General features: G+C 38.2%; 2 protein-coding genes across 13 annotated transcripts in view; one reads left to right on the top strand and one right to left on the bottom strand.

The window, feature by feature from the left end:
* The window catches only part of LOC105466695 (chloride voltage-gated channel 3), a 109,453-nt gene extending 99,759 nt beyond the window's left edge, over positions 1 to 9,694 (bottom strand). The window contains exon 1 of one of the 4 annotated variants that reach the window (XM_071092834.1): positions 9,598 to 9,694. The gene's annotated coding sequence lies outside the window, so the exon portion shown is untranslated. Of the gene's footprint in view, positions 1 to 1,538; positions 2,069 to 9,597 lie in introns of those variants that run through there. The other 3 variants (XM_071092833.1, XM_071092832.1, XM_071092837.1) reach the window with 3 other exon arrangements.
* Positions 9,695 to 9,733: 39 nt separating this feature from the next.
* LOC105466693 (NIMA related kinase 1) overlaps positions 9,734 to 27,458 on the top strand; it is a 229,035-nt gene continuing 211,310 nt past the window's right edge. For 6 of the 9 annotated variants that reach the window (XM_071092827.1, XM_011715788.3, XM_011715791.3 and 3 more), the window contains exons 1-4: positions 9,734 to 10,109; positions 19,455 to 19,619; positions 20,039 to 20,135; positions 22,958 to 23,055. In XM_071092827.1, coding sequence (XP_070948928.1) covers positions 19,503 to 19,619; positions 20,039 to 20,135; positions 22,958 to 23,055 — 312 coding nt within the window. In that variant the 5' untranslated portion in view covers positions 9,734 to 10,109; positions 19,455 to 19,502. The remainder of the gene's footprint in view (positions 10,110 to 19,454; positions 19,620 to 20,038; positions 20,136 to 22,957; positions 23,056 to 27,458) is intronic. The other 3 variants (XM_011715785.3, XM_071092828.1, XM_011715790.3) reach the window with 1 other exon arrangement.

Below are 27,458 nucleotides of genomic sequence, written 5' to 3' on the forward strand. Positions count from 1 at the left end.
ATAGAATGCATTCAATAAATATTAACACTTATTATAAAATATTATACATTTTAGATCCCTGCTGACAAGTTTGACTACCAAACTAAGTTGGAAGTGCTTAGCAGTGATAGCGGCCAAACCCCACAGGATACTGCTTTGATATAGGACCCACCACAGAGATCAAATCTGACTTCCCGAGCCGTCTGAAAATTATGACCAACATGTTGTGACCAACATGTCACAACAGGAAATCGAAAGCCTAGCACTAACATGACCTGGAAAATAGCCAACTAACACAAACCCATAACCAACAAATCTGTCCCCCGAAACACATCTATCCAAAAGTAGTTTATTTACATTCTTAATGAGCTACGCATGATTGATAACACATGCTAAAGCACAATTTCCAAGTAAAAATGTAGGTTCTATACACTCATGTTGACTTCTTAAAATATTTTGACTCATCATTCAAGCAAAGCAGCGAAGTTTTCGAGGTGCTGAGGGCAGTGAGGGGTGGGAAGGGTATGCAGTCTGTGATGAATTCTGCCAACACTGGCAGTCTGTATTAACCAGAGGCCACATACGCATATTCAAGTTGAGAAAATATCTGTAGGTCACACACATGGTTTTTAAAGCTATATTTTAGAACAAGACACTGAGTAGCAGCAGCACCTTTTAAGATGAAAGTCAACAACATATACACAAGTACTTTAACTCCCATACGTACTCTTGAATTGAACAAATACTATTTTGTAGTGACTCACAAAGGCACGTAGAATTGACCGATAGTTATCTCCATACCGACCTCATAAAAAAAAATATTCTAAATTAACTCTTTAAAGATGAAAGTAAAAGCAATTCTGGAAAGATTCAACAATTATACAAGTCACAATGATGCTGCAGTAACTGAACTGCATAGCTCAAAAAGTTTACGTTTGTAGAACTGAACTTCTGAATTACGTATCTATGTAAAAGGTATGGTCACTGTTGATTCAATGCCATGAACAGGAATTTCTTTCCAAAGGAAACAGAAATCTCAGTTTCTAATATGCACAATACGTATGTAATTATCTTCTATGCGCTCCGCAGTTTTAAAATGCCATACAAATAAAGCATACCACATGCAAAGCTAATTTCTGAGATTCTAAGGCAGTTTCTGGTCAAGTTTAAGATCAAACCACAAATATATACACACACAAAATATTTTACATACACATACATCTAAAGATAGAAAAAATGAATATTATTTTTAAATTGGGGAAAATTAGACGAAAGTTAAACCCACTCCTCTAAGTTTAAAGTTAATCTTCTCCTGGAACCCACTTCCATTCTATTCAGAGGTCCTTCGACGGTTCCTGAAGCAGATGTGTGAAATTTTAAAGAATGTCTGAGGGTATACACCTAATCAGGATGGGTTTGCATCCCAATTCATGATGTACCTTTCAACATTATGTAGGTACACTATAAGAGAAACCAAGATGAGGGCTGTGGCCTCATAGTTGACCCAAAATCTGTGAACAGGAGAGCTGACGAATCTTCGCTCATACAATGCAACTCACCTCGCAGCTCAGAGACATAGCAAAATCGGTGGCTGTTTTTTGCGCTGCCTTTGGATTCTGCATCTGTTTCAAACCTAAAACCTAGCTACCCTGGGAGCTCCACCGAAGAAAACCTGACACAACGAAAACTATCGCGATTTAAAAGATACCTGACGTTTTCTACTGCAGAGGTTACGGAAATTTTGCCAGGTTGGACTTTTATTGTCCTCCTTCAAACACGGGAGCAACATGAAGTTAAATCCTCTCGCTCTGGAGATCCCTAGAGTCAACCTGCTTCTGCCTAAAATTAAAAATAAAAATCTTCAACCTCACTTCCCCTTAAGACTAAAACTGAATCCATGCCCTAACTCGGGAGTAAAGTAGGACGGCTTTCAACCCACCACACCCTTCTTGATCATTATTCCGGGTCGCGGGCGAACTAGAACACTGGGAAAGCGTCTGCAGGTTCCGGACCGGACCGGCCCTGACCCACGGAAGGGGAAGAGAAACGGCAAGAGTCAGAACCCGACAGGTACGTCCCCAGCGTCGACGCGTGACGTCACTACGTTGACGTGAACGGCCGTTCAGCGACGGCCGTCCCAACACCTCCTCCTCCGACCACTCTCTGAGCCGCGTCGGCGCCTATTGGGCGGCGTGGGAATGGTGGGCGGGCCGAGGCGGGGTCTCGAGGAGGAGGAGCCGAGCGAGCTCCCTGGCTCTGAGGGCCGCCGGGGCTGTGAAGCTTTTCATTAGCGATTAGCTCACGTCACTCACGCATTCCTGTTTGCCCTGCCGCTGACCTCGCGCGAGGCGGCCAGCTTGTGGGAGACGTTTTCGTGAGGCAACAGGCGCTGACCGTTCCCAGCGTCACGCGGAGTTCGGATCCATTCCAGCGAGAGACCACAGCTTCCGGGAGCAAGCAGCTTGTGAAACTCTGGCAGGCGTCAGCCTTGAAAATAAAAAGTATTGATAGCTGTTGACGAGCACAGGTTCCTAAAACTTAGATCGAAGAGAAGTGCCAGCCTTCGGAAATAAACCAGGACCAAAAGTCCCCTGTGCTTATAGGTGACGTGCGGGCCGGGAGTGCGGTGGTGTCACCTCGCTTTGTATGTCATCGCCGGGTGTGTGCCTAACATACATACAAAAAGGATAACTCGAATTTAGCTATCACGCATTTTCAAAATACTGCTTGGAAATTAAATGTTTGAAGAAAAGATGTAATCTGGGGTTTCTACACGGTCTGAATTGGTTTCATTTCCGTTTAGCAACTTTTATTGAGCTCCCAGCGTGGGTCATACAATTCAGTAAACCTGATCCCGTGTTCAAGGAGCTATATTCCGATGCAGGGGCAGGGCGGATGCAGTGGAAGAATGGTGGCCACAGCAGTAGCATGCTAATAGCCTGGTGAGCAGATACAGGTTTTGCATTTCTTTGGCGAGATCACTTTTGAGTGTTACCACTGGGTGGCAGAATTAAGACCCGTGAACGTTTTATATCTCCTGTGTATTTAGTATGTTATGAATATATACTGATTAATGAATATTAAGTGCGTGTTGTATATTTTAGGCCTCATCAATATTAAATATGACCTGGTCTCGCCAGACTTTTCTATTTTTACGTATATGTGCTCCACTGACTGTTTTGCAGGCTAGTAACACGTGAGTTTTGTTCTATTAAGGCAGAATTGAATATTCTCAAAGACAGTTCTGGGCTTCAGAGCTGGTATAGTACCCATGGTGGTGATCACAGTGCAGTCAAGCTTCTTAGGACCTCTTTCATTACTCTTATCAAGGTAGAGTGTGTAGAACTATGGAAATATCCAAGCACGATTTTCTCTTACCTGGGACACTGTTAACCAAGATCTTTAGATTCTTCTTAGAAAATGTGGAAAAGCAGGAAAAAATTTTTCCAAACTAAGTGGAATTTTTCAAAAGACATTTACTCACTGTGGTTACACAGCTAATTTTGGAAAGGCACGTGGATTTTGAGAATGTAGACAGTAGTTGTGGTCTCTTAGTCAATCTTACCTGCTTTCTATAAGGATGAAAAGTTCTTTTTTGGTAGTGTCTTAGTTTCTTAATGGAGGATTGTTCCAAGGATCTCTCTTAACTGTGCAAGAACAAGTCTATTTGTATGTTTGGCTTTTTGTAATATTATTCCTATTATGCACCACCTTATTCCTTTATGAGAACTTATTTTAAAGTCATGGTTTCTGGCATACATAATCATCATACCAGTAGTTCTCAATCTTCACTTTCCATCAGGGCCATCTAGGGAGCTTCAGAAAAATATCCTTGCTTAGGCCCCATTCCCAGAAATCCTGTCTTAATTGTTCCAATGTTGGACCTAAGCATTGCTGTGTTTAATTCTTTCCAGTTGATCCGAGGGGCTCAGTCAGAAACACTGAGTTACATATGGAGCAATATATTTAAACAATGTGGTATGTGATTGCTGGGTGATAAAACAATAGATTGCATCTGGGAAAAAAACATTCTCTAATTCCTCTGGTGTTTTTGTGAGAGAATCTGGTGATATTGAACTTCCTCTTCAGCAGACTGGTGGGAAGAAACACAGGGTAAGCACCATAGCCAGATCTTTGGTACATTTTAAGTGCCCTAATGTGAATACTTGCAGCCTGATCTCATCCATAGCGGTAAATACTACAGAAAGGACGCTGATTGATTGGCGTTCTTACCAGATCCCTTGTTTTAGTGGGAGTGATTAAGAAGGAACTTCTCAGGGCTCAGATAATTACCAATAAGGAGGTTTACAGACCCAACTATGGGTTTTTCTCCCATATGAAAATAATTCAACAGCCCACTTCATCTCCATACTGTAAATAACTGCTCCCAGAACCCTAAGAAGAGTTTGTATTAGTATCCACGTGCTGTTGTAACAAATTCCCACAAATTTAGTGGCTTGAAACAGTACAAATTTTTGATCTTAGAGTTCTGTAGGGTAAAAGTCTGATATAGGGCTCACTGGTTAAAAATCAAGATGTTTGCTGGGCGTCGTGGCTCACGCCTGTAATCCCAACACTTTGGGAAGCTGAGGTAGGCGGATCATCTGAGGCTGGGAGTTCCAGACCAGCCTGACCAACATGAAGAAACGCCATCTCTACTAAAAATGCAAGATTAGCCGAGTGTGGTGGCACATGCGTGTAATTCCAGCTACTCGGGAGGCTGAGGCAGGAGAATCACTTGAACCCGAGAGGTGGAGGTTGTGGTGAGCCGAGATTGCGCCATTGCACTCCAGCCTGGGCAACAAGAGTGAAACTCTGTCTTAAAAAAAAAAAAGAATGAAGGTATTGGCCGGGCTGTTTCTTTTACAGGCTCTAGGGGAGAATCCACTTCCATGCTTTTTGCAGCTTCTAGAGGTCACTTGACTTCCTTGGCTCACTGCCCCCTTCCTCCATCTTCAAAGCCAGCAATGGAAGGCTGAATGTTTCTCATATCATATATAAGTCCCCCTTGCCATGTAATCTAATATATTCACTGGTTTCAGGGATTGGGGCGGTGGGGTGGGGGGTATTACCTTGCCTACCATAGGGTGTTTAAATTCATCTTTTAACCACAAGTCTCAGTATGCATATTTTAAAAAGCCCTCAGTATACAGGAAGTATTTGGAGACATAGCAAAATAAGTTATGTGAAAAGGTCAGTTTCTTCTACTGTAAATCAGATTTTTTGGCTAGGACTGTTTGGAGTTTAAGTTAATAATAACAAATACTCAACCAATATTTAAATTAGCTTCACACTTTCCCCACCAACCAACCAATAAAACTCTTGGGGCCTCAAGGAAAGGGAAAAAGGACAAAAAGATTGACTCACAGTCTAAGAATTTACCAATTACAACCAGGTGTAGGATAGCCTGTTCACTAGTATATCTGGAACCCTGGCAGACTGAAACAAGAGAAACAAATGGTAGACATTACCAGTGAGTGGAGGTGGTGCAAACCTTCCCTTCTGCCAGCAATTCTCTCTCTCTGGGAGTGGCAAGTTGTATGATGCTATTTTATTGAAGTGGCAAAGAGCACTGGGAATCATATCTCAGTTTTTTCTGTCTTGCTCTCTGGACCAGTCAAGTTACTCTGAACTTTCCTTAAAGTAAAAAACCTAGAAATAGGATTACTTCCCATAACAACTTAATACACTTTTTAAAAGTTCCACAGAAAAATCAAACAAGATTGTATAGCTCTACCTCGTGTATTTATGAGTTGTTTCAGAAAAAGAACTTTGATCTTGCCAGGAACGGTCACTCACTCCTGTAATCCCAGCACTTTGGGAGACTGAGGCGGGTGGACCACCTGAGATCAGAAGTTCAAGACCAACCTGCCCAAGGTGGTGAAACCCTGTCTCTACTAAAAATACAAAAATTAGCCGGGCACAGTGGCACCGCCTGTAATCCCAGCTACTCGGGAGGCTGAGGCAGGAGAATCACTTGAACCCAGGAGGTGGAGGTTGCAGTGAGCCGAGATCACACCACTGCACTCCAACCTAGGCGACAAGAGTGAAACTCTGTCTCAAAAAAAAAAAAAACAAGAAAAAGAAAAAGAACTTTGATCTTATTGTTTGCATTTCAGACACTCAGACACACTGGCAAGAGAGAGAATGGAAGGGATTAAAACATTCTATCATGAAAATAGTAGCATGGTTCTAGTCTAGAATTTCTTCCTGATTCCACTAGCATCACAGAAGTGAAAGTGACCTTTTCTTGTCTTTTGTCTTTTCCCCAAAGATAACATGAAGTTATCCAAAATAGCTTTGCACTTCTAATTACAATTCGAGACCTTAGACATGGCAAACAGTCTTCCAGTTTAGTGTTATTGTTTCCCACAAAACTGCCTCAGTAGAACTTGATACACTCAAAGCTCTTTCAGCCAATCATATCCTAGAAACAGTCTCATGAAGTGACTCATTTCTCAGGCTGCACACAGCTAAGGGCACGGTGTTTCGTTTTATTCATCCTAGATACAGATTCTGACCATTCTCTTCAGATGGTGGACTCGTCTGTGAGCCCTGGCAGGTGACCCCATTCAGAAAGCCAGAAACACAAAAGCTGACGGGATGTTTTATCTTTGCATATGGAGCCGGGCCTACCAGATTAAGATCCAGAAATTCAGTAGGCTGCTACAGTTTAATTCGTAGCTACAGAGTTAATGGTGAGTTCAAACCACATAAGGCTAGAGTAGCCTTTCAGGAATGTGGCTTAAATAACTAAAAATTTCTCGCCTAGAATGTAGCAAGATGGAGTACTAAATGCCAAGACAGTGACTTTTTTCTCCTCCCTTGGATTTGAATATTACATGTCTGTAAGAGATCTGGATTTTAGAGAATGCTTTTCTTCATATTTAATATTGTAGGCCCTTCTCTAATCACAAAAGATTGTAGGTGAGTATAATCAGAACTTATACCTTCACAAATACATGGTCTTTTAATAAAATCATTTACATAACAATTTCACAAAGGGAAAATAGTGTAGTTCTATACCAACCATTTGCTCTAATTTGTTATTCTCTATTTTGTTTCACCTTGCTGCCTGCTTTTTAGAAAGAAGGAATAACAATATCCATTCCTTGAATATGTTTTTTCCCATCATCTAACATTTAGTGTTTAATTGTGAATGCATGGCAGACTATATTTCTGAAAAATCTCTAGTAGAATAGCTTAGGCATACTGCTAGTCCCCTTCCATTTAATATATTGTACTACCACTATTCATAAGGAGTTAAGAAATTTCCATAACCAAGACATAGGAGTATTAAAGTGAAAAAATATGCATACATTTTGACCCAGCAAACCTACTTTTAGAAATCTATCCCACAGAAGTAATTATACCATTGGAAACAACATGTCTACTGAATGGAGTAGATTTTGGTATAGCCATATCATGAAATATCAATATCATTCACAAGAATTAGTTGATATCCGCATAGATGTTCATGTGATACTATTTAAAAATGTACGTTGCAAAATAATGTGTATACTATAGTCCCGGCTAGGCACAGTGGCCCATGCCTTTAATGCCAGCACTTTGGGAGGCCAAAGCAGGCAGATTACTTGAGCTCAGGAGTTCAAAACCAGCCTGGGCAACATGGTGAAACCCATCTCTACAAAAAACACACACAAGAAGCCTGGTCAACATGGCAAAACCCTATCTCTACAAAAAAATACCGAAATTAGCCAGCTGTGGTGGCACGCACCCATGGTCCCAGCTGCTCAGGAGGCTGAAGTGGGAGAATCACTTGAGCCTGGAAGGTGGAAGTTGCAGGAAGCTAAGATTGCGCCACTGCACTCCAGCCTGGGAAACAGAATGAGACCCTGTCTCAAAAAAAACCCAAAAAAACAAAAAAAGACTAAATCTAATACATAAAATATAAAAATGCATGCTTATGTTTTTAGGAACTTAGAGAAAAATGTAGATGATATTAATTAACTGTTAACATTGGTTTCATGGAGGACAGCACAGAAGGGAGCTCTGGGAAGGAGATGGTAGGCTTTGTCTTTGTGTACTTGTGTTATTGGCTTGTTGCAAGAAGCAAAAACTTTTTTGTTGGAAAGAAAAGTCCAATAAAATATTTAAAGAAAAAGAAGTCCCAAAGCACTCTTGTTTAAATTTAAAAAAAAAAAAAAAAAAAAAAACCATTCAATTGTACAGGGGTATATAAACCAGAAAGGGAAATCATCAAGTAATCCTCTTAGGTAACCTACTTTATCTACTCATCAATGTATCAAATGGTATCTTTCTATGTCAATAAAGTAGATCTTGATTACTCTTTTAAATGGCTTTAGAGTATTTCATTGTTTGGATATATTTTAATTTAATCAATTCTTTATTGTTACACATTTACATTATTTCTAGTTTTTCTAGTTATAAACAATAACGGTTATCCTTGTATATAAATCATTGCTCACTTGTCCCAGAAGTTAAATTGTTGAGTCAAAGGATATGCACACTGCTAGCATACCTTCTAGAAAGACTGTAGCAATTTATAGTCCTACCAATAGTTTATGACATGAGCCTAAAGAATTATCTAAGAAGGTTAGCTGACTAGCCATTCTTCCTGTAAGCAGCAAAAAGAATTTGCTTAGATTAGTAATGGGCAACATTTCACTTCACTTTGATGTACAAAAGGATGTGGGTAGAACTACAATTGTGCATTGAGACATCAAAATGCCTACTAACGGGGGGTGGGAGGGCCCACAGGAGTGTAGTCTAGAAGTAGAAAGAATGAGGAAAATAAGTCTTTTGTAGCTGTATGGAGATTGAAGAGAGAAAACAAGGCAAACTCTCCAGCTTTTCCGGTTGGGTGACTTGAGCGCCATCTTCTGGCAAAGCCGCCAAAATCTTTCAACGTCCCTGGTAGGAATACAGTTGCCCTGAGTAGGGCCACTCAGGATGACACCAGATGATATCCCTTATTATAGTTTTAGGGGAATCTCTTCCTATCTTCGCCAGTCCTGCAGTGAAAACAGGTACTTAGACTGCTATACCCTGCCAAACCCTTCGATATACAGAGAAGTAATTTATACATACATTAGATCTAAAGGTGTAAAAAACCCCATACAGCTTTTTAAAAATATCTCAAGACTTAAACATTCTTCTGTTTCAACCATCCAAGATATAATAGGAAAAGGCTTGCTTTTTAAAGCAATATTACTCTTAAAAATGTAGCATCCCTAAGTAGTGCGCTTTCAAGTAAAATAAAAGTCCCTTTCTCGGTGTAGTAGGTGTGGGAAAATTGTATATGCTTTATATTCCAAATTGGTTTCAACTAGTGAGTTCTCTCCCGCATCTCTGCATGACTCTTAACAGCTTTACACTCTCTCCATCCTTTTCGTCTCTCACGTCTCCTCCTTTCTGTCTTCCCGCCTGCAGAGCCCGCCCCGCTCGTCCCTTAGCACAGCACCCTACCCGACCCCACTGTTCTAGCCCAGCCTCGCTGCTGCTTGCCAGCCGCCTCCGCTGCGTGCCGCCTTCCGCGCGCTGACGTCACACGCCAGCGCCGGTGACGCGCCGGCCGCTCCCCCTTCGTCTGCATTCGCTCTAGGGTTTTGGGACGGTGGGATGCGGAGTCCTTACCCTGGCGTCTCGAGCAGTTGTCCCCATAACTCGGAATCTAGAGCCGCTGTAGCGAGGCAGGAGCACGTGGCAGTCAGGTAGCTTCCCAGTCCTGAATGCCGCCCGTCCCCACCCCGACGTGGCCACTAGCAACGACCTCTGTGAAGTTGGAGAGGCGGTGACGGAGGCACTCCCCCTGCTGCACCCAGCCGTTTCCACGGGGCTCAGAAACCAGTTTGTTTGTTTCGTCGGGGTAGTGTTGACCTGTCTTACGGGCGTCGCCCGAGGCAGGACGGAGTCAAACCCGTGGTGTCAACTGAAGGCGAGTGTCAGGTGTGGAGGGTCTCAGTGCTCCCTTTCAGTCTGGACTGTGAGCTGCTGCGGTTAGACAGACTTGGTTTCTCTTTCAGGATGTCATTTTCAAAATGCGGGATGGTACCTCTGCTTTATTAGCCCCATAGGAAGACTGCCACACCTAGACTGACGCTTATTAGTCATCACCGTTATTTCTACTAACGTCCTGTGTCACTGAGGTGAGTTCCACTTGGGGGAAGCAATGACACGCAAAATGGTAAAAATCATCCTGGAAATGAGATGTGCGTAGACCAGCTTATATTGAGATTACACAGATACCTTAAGTATTTGCAGGGAAAATACCTTAATCTCATTTAAATGTTAATTCTCTAAGACACACTGTATTCCAAAGCGGTTCTTGGACATTACGGTATTTTTAAAAACTAGAGCGGTAATGGGATTAAAATAATAGGAATCTTAGTATGGGTAAGCAAGCGTTTACATTGCTTATGTTGTGTCCAGTTAGGAAGCGAGTATGAGTAGTAGTTAGCTGGTTACCCTGTAATCTTAGATTTCCGTTTCCATGATTTGACACAGTTTCCATATGTAAGGCATTAATAGTCCTACTACTTTAAGAGTTTATCATAACTTTTTATGCAGGCCTATTTTTTGTTCTTTAAGATCTGCTTTAAGAAGCAGAAATATTTTTTATTGCCTTGGTAAGTTTCATTAGAAATGTTTATGAAGGATTAAAAGTAGCATCCAATCTAAGTTAATGACCTTTTCTTACGATGCAGCAGTATTGTAGAGCTGATGGACGGGAGCCACATTTGGAGAGAAGTAACTCCTTGTTTCTAGTGTAGGTTTGTCTGGTATTAGAGGTTCTACAGGTCTGTTTCACTTAAAATTGCCATTGTTCTAGGTGAAATGTAAGGAGCCTATTTTGTGGGAAAACAGGTTTTTTCACAGTAAAAGTCACTGTCAGGAATTTAACAAAGGTTGTCAGACTTGACCACAGGAGTTCTTTTGAGGTCGTGTGAATAATACATTGACATTGTATTCCAAGTAAATTTTGCTCTGTCTAATGTCCTGCCTTCTAATCTTAAGTCATGAACATGACTCCTTTTCACAAATGTAAATTCTTTATTTACCTGTTGGTAGTTTGCACTACTAAATCTGTTGAATATTGTCTGAGTAGACTTACAGAGAAGAAAAAATATTTTGAAAAAAGTCTAATAGAAATTCCATTTTTACATTCTGCTTTTTCGAATAAAAGAAAATAAAGAGCTTCTTTCCCTGAGAAGATAAATTGACCCCCTCCCCCTATTCAAAATGGTGTTTATTGCTCAGATAGAACTGTATGTATGTATGGCTTGTAGCTGCGGACAACTCCAAAAGACTTCTTGAAACCTGTCGCCATGCCTTTACCAATGTTTCTCTTCAAGACAGCCTGTCTATAGAAAATCTGAAACACCTGATGAGAGCTTAATGCTTAACCTAAGTATGTGTTCCAGATTGATCGAAGTTGAATTTTTCCATTCATATACTCTAAAATTTTTTATGTGTGGTTCACAAAATTTTATTATGTCAAAAATTGCTTATTTGTGGCTTTAAAGAAATTCTTAGTGGCTGGGTGTGGTGGCTCATGCCTGTAATCCCAGCACTTTGGGAGGCCACAGTGGGCGGGTCACTTGAGGTTGGGAGTTTGAGACAAGCCTGGCCAACCTGGTGAAACCCCGTATCTACCAAAAATACAAAAAATTAGCCCTGCATGGTGGCGCGTGCCTGTAATCCCAGCTACTTGGGAGGCTAAGGCAGGAGAGTTGCTTGAACCCGGGAGGCAGGGGTTGCAGTGAGCCGAGATAGTGCCACTGCACTCCAGCCTGGGTGACGTAGTGAGGCTTCTCTCAAAAACAAAAAAAAATTCTGGGTCGGACACCGTGGCTCACACTTGTACTCCCAGCATTTTGGGAGGCCGAGGCAGGTGGATCACTTGAGGTTACGAGTGCGAGACCAACCTGACCAATATGGCAAAACCCAGTCTCTACTAAAAATACAAAAATTAGCTGGGTATGGTGTCACACTCCTGTAATCCCAGCTACTTGGGAGGCTGAGGCAGGAGAATCACTTGAACCTGGGAGGCCGAGATGGCACCATTGCACTCCAGCCTCAGCAACAGAGCAAGACTCTGTCTCAAAAAAAAAAAAAAAAAAGAAAAAAGAAAAAAAGAAAAGAAAAGAAATTCTTAGTAAAATGTGAGGAAAGCTGTCTAATTTGACTAGAGGCTGAGGTACTTTTTTCTGGGGCATAGTTCATATACTTGAAAAGAAGTATGATGCCATAGAAAAACTTTGTCAAAAGTGAGGAGTTTGGAGATGGGGAATTGTTGAAGGATTTTAATTGGAGAAATTTATTTAGCCAGTATTCTTACTATTTCTATCAGATATTATTGTTTTTAATATTTATTGTTTTGAATAGATAATACCTTTGTATGGTTCAAAATTCAGAAAGTACAAAAGATTAAAAAATCTTCTCAACTACTCAGTTGCCTTCTCTGTAGGCAGTATTACTAGTTTATTGTGTATCTCTCCATAGTTATTACTTATGCAAGCCAGGGGTGCATGTGTGTATATATTTATACACATATATGAGTAACTGTAAGCATAAATATATGCTTGCCAAACAAATGATAGCATGCCATATTTCTTATTCTGATCCCTAAAAATCTAACGGTGTATTGAGAAATTATATCAGTATAAAAGTTGCTGTGTTGACTGTTTGTGGATGGTTACATTTTGCCCTGTTAGAAACAGTGCTGCAGAGGATAACTTTGTGTATACTTTGTTTTCCTACATTTGGAAATATTTATAGGGTAAATTCCTAGAAATTGAATCACCGGATCAAAGTTTCTGTACCCTTGTAATTTTGGTAGATATTGCCAAATTATTTTCCTTAGTGCTTGTACCAATTTATACTCCGACCATATTGTTTCTTTCTATCCCCCCACAGTATGGTACAATAATCAGCTGTGAATTTTGCCATTCTAATTGATGAAACATGCTGTCTCTTGTACTTTAAAAAAAAAAAAAAATTGTGGTTAAATATACATAACATAAAACTTACCCCTTGTACTTTAAAATTCTTCTTCTTCTTCTTCTTCTTCTTTTTTTTTTTTTTTTGAGAGGGAGTCTCGCTCTGTTGCCCAGGCTGGAGTGCAGTGGCCTGATCTCAGCTCACTGCAACCTCTGCCTCCCAGGTTCAAGCGATTCTCCTGTCTCAGCCTCCTGTGTAGCTGGGAGTGCAGGCACGTGCCATCACACCCAGCTAATTTTTTGTATTCTTGGTAGAGATGGTGATCTTACCATGTTGGCCAGCCTGACATCAAACTCCTGACCTCAGGAGATCCACCTCCCTCAGCCTCCCAAAGTGCTGGGATTACAAGCATGAGCCACCATGCCCACCCAAAATTGTATATCGTTTTACAGGAGATTTGGTATCGTGGCACATTTTAACATAATTTGTTTTCATTCTTGGTGTTAACATTTAACTTCGTATTCTTTGTCCACTTTTCTGTTGGATTGTTGCGTTTTTTGGTCCTATAAATACGTACAAGCTTTTTGTTAGAAAAGTGGCATCTTTGTAATAGCTAAAATATTGGTCTAGTCATACTAATCCCTCAAAGCTTTTTGATTTTGTGTTGTGCTTAAGCTACCCACTCTTAAGAGAGAAGTCATTCTTCCATGTTTTATTTTATTACTATTATGCTTTTATTTCTTACATTTCAGTATTTTAGCATCTAGAATTTAGGTTGGTGTAAAATGAGGAAATAAATTAACTTTTTTTTCCCCACATGGGAAAGCCCCAAAGCTTATGTTTTTATTAGGACAGCATTAACTATAGAGATTAGGAATGAAAATCTTTATGATATTGAGTCTTCCTATATATTTCTTTCTCCACCACCGCCCCCGCCATCCCGGTGTGGTGGTGTTGTTTTTTAATATTTTTCTGTCAGTTTTTTTGTTGGGTATTTTCTGTTGGTTCATTTTATAAGTTACTAATCCTGCCTTCTGCTGTGTCCTGTCTGCCATAAATCCATGAATGAGTTCTTAATTTCAGATATTTTATATTTTGGTTTTAGAATGTCCGCTTTTTAAAAATACATTTTAAGGCTGGGCGTGGTGGCTCACGTCTGTCATCCCAACGCTTTGAGAGGCTGAGGCGGGCGGATCACGAGGTCAGAAGATCGTGACCATCCTGGCTAACACAGGGAAACCCGGTCTTTACCAAAAATACAAAAAAATTAGCCAGGTGTGGTGACGGGCGCCTGAAGTCCCAGCTACCCGGGAGGCTGAGGCAGGAGAATGGCGTGAACCCGGGAGGCGGAGCTTGCAGTGAGCAGAGAACACACCACTGCACTCCAGCCTGGGCGACAGTGCGAGACTCCGTCTCAAAAAAGATAAAAAATTAAAAATTAAATAAATTTTAATTCTTTGTTGAAATTCTCCATCTTTTAAAAAAATCTGTTTTATACATCTTTTTATCTTATTTTCTTAGACATATTCATTAATCATGGTTACTTTCAAGTCCTCTATTGGTAACTTCATATTTAAGTCATTTGCGAGTCTATGTCTGTTTTTTTTTAATAAATGTGCATCATTATTTTTTGATGAGATACTAGACATTGTGAATGAAAAGTCTTAGAGGCTCTGAAACATGTATCTTGTAAACATTGTTAGTTTTGTTTTGGCAGTCTGATGAAGTATTAATGAATAACTTTGGTTTTATCCATGGTTGCTTTTAGGCTTTGTTAGGATGAGACTGTTTAAGTCCTCCTCCATGTATGCACAGCTTAAGAACAGAAAAACAGGAGCAGAACTTACTGTAGATTTTTGGACTCCTTCTATTCTTTCTCGTCTTCTCCAGGATTCTGGTAGCCCTGAACTCTGACTGCTTTCTCTCCTCAGCAAGACTGCTGCTTTGTACTTGAGCTCCATTGTACTATAGCACAGTTTGGAGACTCTCTTCAGGGAAAAGGATGAGATGAATGTAGAACCCACTAGTATGTTCCCACCTTTCAGTGATTATAGCCCCTCAATGCATTGCTGTTTCTTTATATATTTTATTCAAGTTTTAAATTGTTTTTGAAGGTGGGGTGATCTGATACTAAGGACACCATCTTGGTTGAAACAGAGTCTCACTGTTTATTATGTAGACTTTCACTTAATCTCCTAGATCATAGATGGTATTTGCATTCTTAGTTGTGCCTGGTATACCCAATCTAGAGATATCTGTGGTCTTCTTTCAATATGGGAGAGGAGTACTTATCTGACTGGGAGAGGTAGAGGAGGCCAACTGTCTGACACTTTTTACACAAGCTCTTAACTATCCTGTTTGAGTCCTAATATTATCCTCACTCTTAGACGCCCCAGTACTTCCAATTATTGAGCTAGTTTGTGGTAGGAATTGACTTGTTTCTGAATTATTTCCCGCTGCTGGCTTAAGGTACAGCTTTTCTCTAGTCTCCTAAGTCAGTTGCTGCGTGTTCTTTTGTGTTTGCCAGTTTCCAGAGCTATATTGCTGTTGCCTTCTCTTCTGTTCTGCCTTTTTGGTAATTCCTTTAAAGTCATGTTCGTTAGGTTTGGAGAAGTAGTAGAGGTAGATATGTATGGTCAATCTAGTATGCTTAACTGTAGATTGCAGTTTATTTATTTTTACTTTTTAAAGAATTAGGCTAAAGAAATTAGTAAGACTTCTTTTAATTTTTTGATGGAATGGCTTTCCCCATCACTCTTTTTTTTTTTTGAGACGGAGTCTTGCTCTGTCGCCGCGACTGGAGTGCAGTGGCCGGATCTCGGCTCACTGCAAGCTCTGCCTCCTGGGTTTACGCCATTCTCCTGCCTCAGCCTCCCGAGTAGCTGGGACTACAGGCACCCGCCACCTCGCCCGGCTATTTTTTTTTTTTTTTGTATTTTTTACTAGAGACGGGGTTTCACCGGGTTAGCCAGGATGGTCTCGATCTCCTGACCTCGTGATCCGCCCGTCTCGGCCTCCCAAAGTGCTGGGATTACAGGCTTGAGCCACCGCGCCCGGCCTCCCCATCACTCTTACTGTTTGAGGCGAAGAGTATAATTCTAAACAGTGTTGACATTTCCTATTTTCTGACTTTTTAATTTTCTTCTCCTTGAGTCATAGACTAGTCGAGTTGGCAAGGTCTATAAAATGGCCTTACATTTAAATCTTTCATGTTTCTAGATAAAGAAACTGAAGTCCACAAAAAGGCAGATGGTTAGTTTTTGATTATGTAGCTCGTCTTGTCTCTTGATTCTGAATTCATTGCTTTATTATATGACATAACTCTTTGGAAAGCTGAAATGTCAAAAAAATCTCTGATTTTTTCCTTGTTGCTTATCTTCAAGATCAGATATGTATTATAGAGATTGAATTGATGTAATTATTAGAGACCTTAAGAACACTATAGAGTGGGTAAAGTTGGTATTGTGGTTGTAATGTGATGTTGGAAACTGAGTGGTAGAAAAGGCAAACATTAATATGAGTTTGTTACAATACTGAAGTCAACAGGATTCTTATGTTCCTTCAGTTATAAGTTATGATTTTGTGGAAGGCTATAGTACAATATGTTACTGTCTTCTATTTCATTTGGTATGAAAAATTTTATGGAATTATAATTCAGTTGAGAAGTCTCACAACTAGGAAGTAGCTCAGTTAAATATATTGTAAGATGCTGAAAGTAATCTATTTTTTCATGCTTTCCCTTTTACTTCCTTTAATGTACACTGACGTTACAAAGAAAGGAGAGTTTGTCTGTTTTCCTGAAAGTCATCTACCACAAGTCTTTTGTTGTTCAGAAAAGTGCCTGCATTTGACATATTTGATGGCAATTAGAGTCATCTTTCTTCACTAACAGGGTCAGTAGGTCTTCTTCATAGAGTTAGAACCACAGTGTTCAGTAATGTTGTTGGCAGTAGAATGCAACACTGGGGACTTTTGGAGCTTCCATCTTGTTAGTGTGGTCCCTAGAAAGGAATTGGCAACTAAATTTTAAGGAATGGCCAAATTGACTAATTTTGTTTTCCCTCTCTTGGCAAAAAGTCACAGAATAATGGTGGTTGTGAAATAATCTCATTATATGGCTATTATTTAATTTAATTTATGAAATTTAGATTACTAAGATGAGTTTATCTTGATTTTTTTCCTAAGTAGCATAGTAATGTAATATATTAAACATTCATGTTCTGGAGAAATCATTAAATTGTGGCTGGTGCCCAGAGAGCCATTATATTGTGCCAGTTAACACAACTCGGACTTGAAAATGTATTTGGAACAACTATTCTTTAACTCACTGATGCTAAAATGCTATAATAGTGTTTTTTTTCTTGTTTCTCTAAAATTGCTAAAGGCATTCTTGTTTTCTAAGGTAGAGAAAGGCTCTTTCTCACAAAATTTCATGAGGCATAATTATCTCATCAGTGCTACCACAGGCTGAGTTCTGGCCTGTGGTCTGGTCTTACAGGCACAGAATATGATGTTTGTCATTTAAGGAGATTGGATCATTTTTTTAGAGGCAAAATAAAAACAAATTTAGCATTGATGGATGAGATGAGAACATGGGATTTTTAAATTTACAATGAGAAATATGGTAAACTGCCACAGAAATTTAAAAATAGTTTCACGACAAGCTTATTTTCTCCTAGAAAGGAATCACACATTGGAAGCCTGCTATGAATGGAAATAAAAAAGAGCAAGCTAGGTGAATTAAATGTTTATTAGTTTCAGATTAGCATAGTAAATTCATGTATGTCTACAATAAGGATGATATTGCCAGTAGGTGGTACACGTTATTGTACCACACACAAATGACTCTTTCTCACACTTTTTTCAGCTTTCACCACCTAGCTTATTGTATTCTGGCTTCTCCTGAAACTACCACTCTCTTTAAATTACTATTCCTAAAGATACTAATGACCTTAATCGATTATTTTGGTATGGTAAGGGCCTAAGTATGATACTGAAAGTAGAAATATAAAGAAAAGATTAATACGTTTGTTTATATCAAAATAATATCTTATATTTAACTAAAGGCAAATAGGATATAAGGGAAAATCATTTATGACAGATAAGAGCTTCATCACATAAGGAGTTTTTACAAATTAAAGACTAACCCAATATAAAATGATTAAAGAACATGGATAAATAGTTCAAAAGAGAAGAAAATAGAAATGTTCAATAAATGTGGCCAGGCATTGTGGCTCACACCTCTAATCCCAGCACTTTGGGAGGCTGAGGTGAGCAGATCAGGTCAGGAGTTCAAGACCAGCCTGGCCAACATGGCGAAACCCCATCTCTACTAAAAATACAAAAATTAGCTGGATGTGGTGGCACACACCTGTAATCCTAGAATCACTGGAACCTGGAAGGCAGAGGTTGCAGTGAGCCGAGATGACGCCACTGCACTCCAGCCTGGGTGACAGAGTAAGACTCTGTCTTAAAAAAAAGAAAGAAAGAAAAAGAAAAAGAAAAAAATGTTCAATAAATGTGGAAGAGTTTTTCAAATTTACTGGTAAGCAAAAGAAATTAAAAATGAAACACCGTTTTCCCCATTAGATGTAAGGAGTAACAACAATAACAGATAGTGACACAGTGCTCACATATGCCAAGTGCTGTTTTCAGTACATTCTTAAATTAACTAATTCTTCTACCAGTTCTGTAAATATGTACTATGGTTATTCACATTTTACGTATGACCAAACTGAGCACATAAAGATAAGTAACTTACATAAGTTTACATAACGAAAAGTGATAAAGCTAAGATTTAAACCTAAGCTCTCTGACTCTAAAAGTTTTAGTGTTCTTTAACTATTACCCATTATTGCTGCTCAAAGATTTTAATAAATAATAATCAGTGTTTTGTTATTATAAATGACGTTACAGTAAACATCTCCCTGAATACAAAAAATAGTAATAACCAGTGTTAATAAGGGTACCTAGTAGCAGGCATTACTGGCTGAATATATATTAGTAAACATTTCTGTTAAGACACTTAATATGTTTGAAAGCCATACTGTAACATGGGCATATTCTTTGAATTCAGAATTTATCCTAAGGAAATCCTTACCATAAACACAATAAAATATGTGTACAAAAACTATCTGAAATTGTTCTATAATAGCAAACATTTTAAATGAATGTTGAATAAAAGGGGATTGGTTAAACAACTTCAAGAAATAGTGTATTATTAGGCTTTCATTCTTTTTGGAGAAAATAAAGTAATGCTACTAATTAATTCATGTAAGTTTGCCTTTCTCTCTATACGTTAAGTATATGCAGTATTTGGCTTTCCAAAGCCTTCTTATAAAGTTGAAATATCACCGTTTGTTTTTTCTTTTCTCTTTTTAGATGTAATTAGGTTGTACTAGTACAGTATATAAAGTGTAACTTTTAGTAAATATATTAAATATTCTTTTTTTAAATGTTAGCAAATCACTAAAGAATTAGATTTTGAATTAAACATTGAAATTGTTATAATGTTTTATCTCATGTTATAAATGCTTTATCTTTTTTGTTAGTTTTTTAAATGTCTAGCATATCTGTAAAGATGCCTTAGAAAAAGAATCATGGAGAAGTATGTTAGACTACAGAAGATTGGAGAAGGTTCATTTGGAAAAGCCATTCTTGTTAAATCTACAGAAGATGGCAGACAGTATGTTATCAAGGAAATTAACATCTCAAGAGTAAGTATATTTTTAGTTTGGTTTCATGAGTAATAGTTTGGTTACATTAGAGCTCATTGCTAGAGATTTTCTTTAAAAAAAAAAAAAAAAAAAGGGTAATTGATAACCAAAAGCAAAAGATTCCTTTATTCCCACTAATATCAGAATAGCCTATATATATTCTTTCAGATTTTTTCTATGATATGTGCTTATATTTATGTGTTTAGAAAAATGTACTTGCTGTTCTGTAACCTAATCTAGTTTGGACATCTTAAAATGTTTCTACTTTCAGATTCAACTCATTCTTTTTAACTTCTTGCTGTATTTTGTTGATTGAACTGTATTAACACTATTATATTTTAACCACTCGCCTATTGATGGACTTTTAGGTTGTTTATTAATGGTTTCATTTACTATTTTCTTTTCTCCTCCCATTTAAGATGTCCAGTAAAGAAAGAGAAGAATCAAGGAGAGAAGTTGCAGTATTGGCAAACATGAAGCATCCAAATATTGTCCAGTATAGAGAATCATTTGAAGGTCAGATAAATTATGCGAGAGAATTAAAAAATCCTAAGACATTAATAAATCTTTTTGTGAATACATTCTTAGGAAAAAGATATCATTTTCGCTTAAAAACATACGCATGTGAATATCAGCTTGATTCAGTGACAATACTGATTATCATGCCTGCATAATTTATTTTATTTTATTTTTTAATTGAGACAGAGTCTTGCTCAGTGGCCCAGGCTGGAGTGTAGGGGCATGATCTCAGCTTACTTCAACCTCTGCCTCCCAGGTTCAACTGATTCTCATGCCTCAGCCTCTCAACTATGCCTGTATAATTTACTACTAGCTGTTACTAGTGATTTCTTTAAAAGAAGCAATGCAGTAAGTGCAAGAATTTGGACAGAGCAGGAACAGTAATTTACATATTTTAGAACTGAACTTCCTGTAAGTGCTGCCACCACTGCCACTGAGAAAATGTTCTGATCTTTACAAAGTATTCTCACTCAGTATGCTCCTCTATACCTCACTATTACAATAGTGAAAGTTTTCTCAAGTTCTTAAAATATTATAGCTATAATACTGTTTTGGAACTATATGCATTATATTTAATAATGCAGGTATTAAGATAAGTCAAAGCTTCTCTAAAGGCAGGTCAAAGTGGTTTATTGAAGTCCTATCCAAATATTCTCATTATTATAAATTTCTATAAACTAAAAAACAGATAATCTAGGTTGAAAGTAGAAGATAATTGAAATGACTCGGGGACATATTACATACCAGTTTCAGAGTCTGAATTAGAGCTAAAGTTACTATGTTCCCAGATGAACTCAGTGTCTACTATAAAAGTATGTTCTACTTTTATAAAAATGTGATTCAATTGATACATTATGTCATAAGGTACTGTATTTTTTATGCTGGCAGTGAAATGAAGATTTATATTTCATGTGAAAAAGTACAATATTAACCAACTCTTCCTTTTGAGGACCTTGAATTTTCTCTTATCTTTCTCCTGGTATCTATCTTTTAGTTTCTTTTTTTCATTGTTGTTAACAAAATTTTAATGTTTCAAGTTAAAAGGTTTTGAGCAAATATTCCAGCAGATATTTTGAATTTGTATTGACTGCTTCACATAGAAACATCTGTATGATTCAAAAGGGGTGGCATATTTTAAAAATAAGGCTTTATTATTTCTCTTAGTTTTAGAAGAATACATGCTCATGACAAACATAAATGATAGCATACTATATGTAATTTTTTGCTTTTTCTTATGCTACATACATTATAACATCTATATATATGTTTTATAAATGGTGAATTATACAGTTTTCAGGAGTTTTTTTCACATTGTAATTTCTCACATGTATATTTGGATGATCTTTCCAGGTCAACCATAGAAAGTCATTCAGATTCTTAATTAGCTTTATCATATAGATTCTTATCCCAGTGGCACATTACAAACAGTAAATCAAAAGAAGATATGTGCACCACGAGTGACAAAAATGAAAAATGTCACCACAGAGTATGAGAAATAAATACTTCTAGAGGCTGGGTGCAGTGTCTCACAACTGTAATTTCAACAATTTTGGGAGGCTGAGGTGGAAGGATCTCTTGAGCCCAGGAATTTGAGACCAGCCTGGGAAACATAGGGAGACCCCATCTGAACAAAAATTTTAAAAATTAGTCAGGTGTGGTGGTGCATGCCTGTGGTTCCAGCTACTCTAGAGGCTAAGGTGGGAGGATTGTTAGAGCCCGGGAGGTCAAGGCTACAGTTAGCCACGATTGTGCCATTGCACTCTAGCCTGGACCCTGTCTCAAAAGAAAAAAAAAAAAATTACTACTGGAAATAAGGCCATAACACAGACAGTAAAAGAAGTGAGAACTAGGAAGACTGTTCTTTGAGTTGTGATAGTCTCAGTGCTATGTAGTGATTCAGAAAATGTTAAAAGTGATATTGGCCACTCTTTCTTACTTGAGAAGTAAGGCATGGAAAGGATGATTGAAGTGTTCTTCTAAGTTGGACACAGTAGCATGGGCTTGTAGTCCCAGCTGTTGGGGAGGCTGAGGCGAGAGGTTCACTTGAGCCCAGGACCTCCAGGTCAGCATGGGCAAAATAGTGAGACCCTTTTTCTGAAAAAACAGCAACAACAAAAAAAGCCTAAATTAAAAGAAGTGTTCTTCTAGTCCTTTCTATCCATAGGAAGAAACATAGAAGTCCCTTTCTCTGTGGACTAAGACATAAAGGTGGATGGAGCAATGCCCATCTTCATGTTTGTTCACAAATCATATACAATTATTTAAAAAGTGCATAAAATTAAAGAAAGCTCCAAGAGGGTGGAAACTGTGTCCTATTATGTCCTATACACTATTGAATCCTTAGAGTTTATCACAACATTTATTATTGTATTTGTTTAATAAGTAAGTGATTAAAGTGGATAAAACAAAGCAGATAATTAGTGGCCAGTTGGAAAACAAAGATAAACCATCTCTGATATGATATATTGGTGGAAAAACATGATTTTATATGTGACATTTAAGAAATTGTATTTATTGAATGAAATCAAGTATATCTGCATTTTTTTATATATTCAGAGATGTTTAGGTCAATGTGAATAGCACTATTCAATAAAATGGTGTATTTTTAACAGAAATCATTAATGATGGAGTTTTCTGTTAACCCAAGTCATTATATAATCTTTGTGACCAGTATGTCTTGACTTTGTGCCCTAATTCTTATGAGTATGGTCCTGTTCTTTGTTTAGCAGATCTTTTTAATAAGCCTTTAAGTACCTCTAATTTAGCCATGCTTTTAATATACGTTTTTAAAAGTGGACTGTAATGTTTGTATTTTGTAGAAAATGGTTCTCTCTACATAGTGATGGATTACTGTGAGGGAGGGGATCTGTTTAAGCGAATAAATGCTCAGAAAGGCGTTTTGTTTCAAGAGGATCAGGTAAGTTTGCATGTAGGAAATTGACTCTTACTCTATTGAGAAGTAGTTCAAAATTTGTTTATTTATGTGTGTATTCGTTTTTAACTATAAATGCTAATCATAATTACTAGGGCAGTTTGGTATCATATCAATATTTTAAAATTCTTTCCCTCTAATTAGCTGCCACCTTTGTTCAGTTGCCCATCTCATCTACAGTCTGTAATGATGTATTGTTATCTCTGTGATGTATGTTATATATAACATGTGTCTATGTATATGCCTTAATTATTCATTATAACTGACTAATTTGTCTATATCCTGTCAGTCTGGCTTACTGCTGCCAGACCATATATTCCTAAAATGTGGCTTTGCCAGGTAACTCCAGCTCTAGAAGCCTTGCATTGGCAACTGCATTAAATCTAATCTCTCTTTTGATTTCCGGAATCTCTAAAATATGGCCCTTTTCTACCTGAGCAGCCTTATTTTTTTGTATTTCCTAACCTGTACCTCTTTTCATTTACTTTAACAGATATTTATTAAGCATATACTTTGTATCAGGCACTGGGCCACATGTTTGTACATCTCATTGTCCTGCCTGTGTATTTGTTCTTATTATTTCATTTATTTTGGTAAGCCTTTTCCCCAAACTTCCTGTTATTAATACTCTACCTTTTTTTTTTTTTTTTTTTTTGAGACGGAGTCTCGCTCTGTCGCCCAGGCTGGAGTGCAGTGGCGCGATCTCGGCTCACTGCAAGCTCCGCCTCCCGGGTTCACGCCATTCTCCTGCCTCAGCCTCCCGAGTAGCTGGGACTACAGGCGCCCACAACCGCGCCCGGCTAATTTTTTGTATTTTTAGTAGAGACGGGATTTCACCGTGGTCTCGATCTCCTGACCTTGTGATCCGCCCGCCTCGGCCTCCCAAAGTGCTGGGATTACAGGCGTGAGCCACCGCGCCCGGCCTACTCTACCTTTTTTTTAAGCTCAGTTCAAGTCCCAGCTTCTTTGAATTTTCTATAACTACTTTAATCTGTGATCTTTTCCTTCTCTAAATTCCTATCACATTTCTTATTATCACCAGTTCTTAATTTTAATTGCCTGCTTTTACATAGGGGACTAGGGGGAGCACTGTGCTAGCAGTGTTGTATATGTTATCTCTTCTAATTTGGATAAGTTTTTTCAATTTATAAGGAATCCAAGAGAAGTTAAGTGACTTGCCCCAAATCACATAGTCAGTGTTTGAACCCATCTCTCACTGTAAAGTTTATAACATTTTCTTTTCACACAATTAAATTCTAAAAGTATTGAAGTATACAGAAATGGAAAGTCTTCTTTCTCCCTGCTTTCGTTCCTGAGATTACTACTGCTTTTAGTTTGGTGTATTCTTCCAGACTTTCTTTTCCATACTTAACATATGTACATATATACATTAAGACACACACATTCAGTAATGGGATATTATTATTTTTAAGATAAGCTCTCGTTCTGTCACCTGAGCTGGAGTGCAGTGGCACCATCACAGCTCATTGCTGCCTTTTACTCCTGAACACAAGCAATTCTCCCACCTCACCCGCCCGAGTAGCTGGTGCTACGGGAACGTGGCACTGTGCCTGTCTAATTTTTTTTTAATTTATTTTATTATTATTATTTATTTATTTATTTTGTAGAGATGAGGTCTTGCTGTATTGCCCAGACTCTTCTCAAACTCCTGGCTTCAAGCAATCTTCCTACCTTCGCCTCTCAAAGTGCTGGGATTATAGGCATGAGCCACTGTGCCATTTCTGGCCAGGCGCAGACATGGGTTTGAGTCCTTGCTCTACTTATCAAGTTGGTAATTGTTCTGTTAACAAATTCTGAGATTATTTTCTCATTTGTTAATAGGGAGGTACCTACTATACATGTGGTGAAGGTCAAATCGTAATGTATGTTAGTATATACAGTGCTGTTTTTATTAGAACTTTGTCAGATATGTTTCATTGTCCTTATTTTCATTCATTTATCCCTATCGAACTTTAAAATGTTTGCTATTAAATGATATTCCCTTATAAAGCACATTGATATTCTATAGATTTGATTCTACTCTTTCATAAGTACTCTTAGTACATAATGGGGTGTGTATATATATGTGTGTGTGTCTGTGTGTGTGTTTGCATGTGTTTGTGTGTGTGTATCTTTTCTTCCTGGAAATTATTATGGAGATCTGTGTAGTTCATCCATCAGTGAAGTTATTCATCATAAATGACAAACATTTGGCAAGCCATTCTTTTAAGTTAATAGCATTTTTTCTCCCCCTCTGAATAGCAAGTTTTGTTAGCACAAATAAGGATGCTATTTATTTTAGCCTATTTAAAATAAGAAGAGGTCATTTAAACTACTTTCTGGGCTTTGAAACCAGAAAGCTTAGAGCCCCATTAGACTGCAGCTTAGCATCAGTTTGAGATGATTTTATCCATTTCTAGAATGTAAGTGGGGAACAAGAAGACCTGTGAAACAGATGATTCTCCAACTATTCAAGCCACTCTCTCAGTGGTACTTCCTTGTTTGCATCTTTACTGGACAAAAATCTAGTCAGGTTAAGAAGCAACCTAAGTCTATGACTTCATTAATAGAAAATAATGAGATGAACTAAGTACATTCCATTAGACAGTCTCTATGTAGATATTTTAAAGATGTACCAGTATTTTTGTCTTATTTGCAAGTTTCGGATGAGTTTTTTTTATAGTCTCCCCACATGTGACCATAAATAATTTTCAGAATATATTCTTGATCAAAATAAAGTCTGGCCTCATTAGGATTGGTCCAAATATTTAGGTGCAGCAAGAATGTTAATTAAACAAAGAACTCGAGTTTAGTCTGAAAACCTAGAGCCTTATATTATCAAACAACAGGTTACAGAATTGATTTCTGTCTATAAGTTTTCATAAGGAATCTTGGATTGGATTTTTTAAAACTCTATTTGTTCTTCTACCCTAACGTCAGGAAACTGAGCCCAATACATTCTCTACCAAATTTCACCTGTAGTACCTATAAATTGGGGTGAATTTTTTTCTTTTTGAGAGTCTCCAAATATGCCAAGGTCCCTGGTTGTTAGGAAGTGACTTTACCACTTATGACTCAGGAATCCTGTAAGTCAGATAACAGGACAGTTTCCTGGCAGCGCTGTGTAAGTATTGGTTCCACACGTTTCTTTTTCTTTTTTTTCTTTTTTTGAGACAAGTCTTGCTCTGTTGCCCAGGCTGGAGTGCAGTGGCGCAATCTTGGCTCACTGCAAGCTCCGCCTCCCAGGTTCATGCCATTTTCCTGCCTCCGCCTCCCGAATAGCTTTGACTACAGGCCCCCGCCACCACGCCCAGCTAATTTTTTTGGTTTTTTAGTAGAGACGGGGTTTCACCATGTTAGCCAGGATGGTCTCGATCTCCTGACCTCGTGATCTGCCTGCCTCGGCCTCCCAAAGTGTTGGGATTACAGGCATGAGCCACTGTGCCCAGCCTGGTTCCACATATATTTCTTAGTAGTAGGTTTGTCATAACTGATTACATGAAAATCATCTCAAATCAGGTCCTCCAGGTATGGCCTTGGTTGCACAATTGATTTGTCCAATTACATTCTGACCAAAAGGAGTATAGATTCTTATTGAACCCATGAAAATTACAGTACTGTCCTGAAAAGTAAAAATACATAAAACTATTTGCTTCTGATTTCTGAGTAGATTATTAAGATCAAATATCATTTTAAGTTTATAAAAGCATAATCTAAATTGAGAATTAGACATAGCTTAAGAAAAAAAAGGGCTTCCTCATTTATTCATTAAATTTTGAACATTATACCAATCATATTCCAAACAAATAATCACAATTAAATTTTATTTAATTCATTTTTTCTTTCCTAGTAATTCTTATTCTTGATCTGCGGTCAAGCAGTTAGCGTTCATGATGTTTGTCAGCTCAAGGACTAAAAAAGTCTTAAAGAAATTCTGACTCGGTTCATTGATAAGTTCCTTCATCATTTAAGCAATGATAGGTCAGAAACTTGTACCCAAGAGTCTATCTTCTGAAGTGCCAGTAGTTCAGCATTCCTAGTGTAGTCCTTTTCAGGAGCTTTCTGGCAAGCATCAAGCAGCAAAGTCTTACTGATAATGAGACTGAAAGACTGTGGTTAGTTTATTATAGTAACCAATAATAGAATAAAATGCTCTGTTGGGGTTGAGTACAGAGATTTGATAAGGGCTTGATGAATGTTTTTCTTGAGGATAAAAATGGAGAGCGAAGTTATTGACAAATTTCCAGGGCCTTCTCATAAAGCATGCATTTTGTGAAATATTAATAGTATTTTACCTATACAGGCTTAACCTAGGAAAGGCTGAGCATCTTTTTAGATTTGGCAAGTCTTTCCAGGCATGTCTTATAGCAGTGTTGAGCTAATAGTTA

Source organism: Macaca nemestrina, chromosome 3 (assembly GCF_043159975.1).
Source record: "Macaca nemestrina isolate mMacNem1 chromosome 3, mMacNem.hap1, whole genome shotgun sequence".
Taxonomy (NCBI): Eukaryota; Metazoa; Chordata; class Mammalia; order Primates; family Cercopithecidae; genus Macaca; species Macaca nemestrina.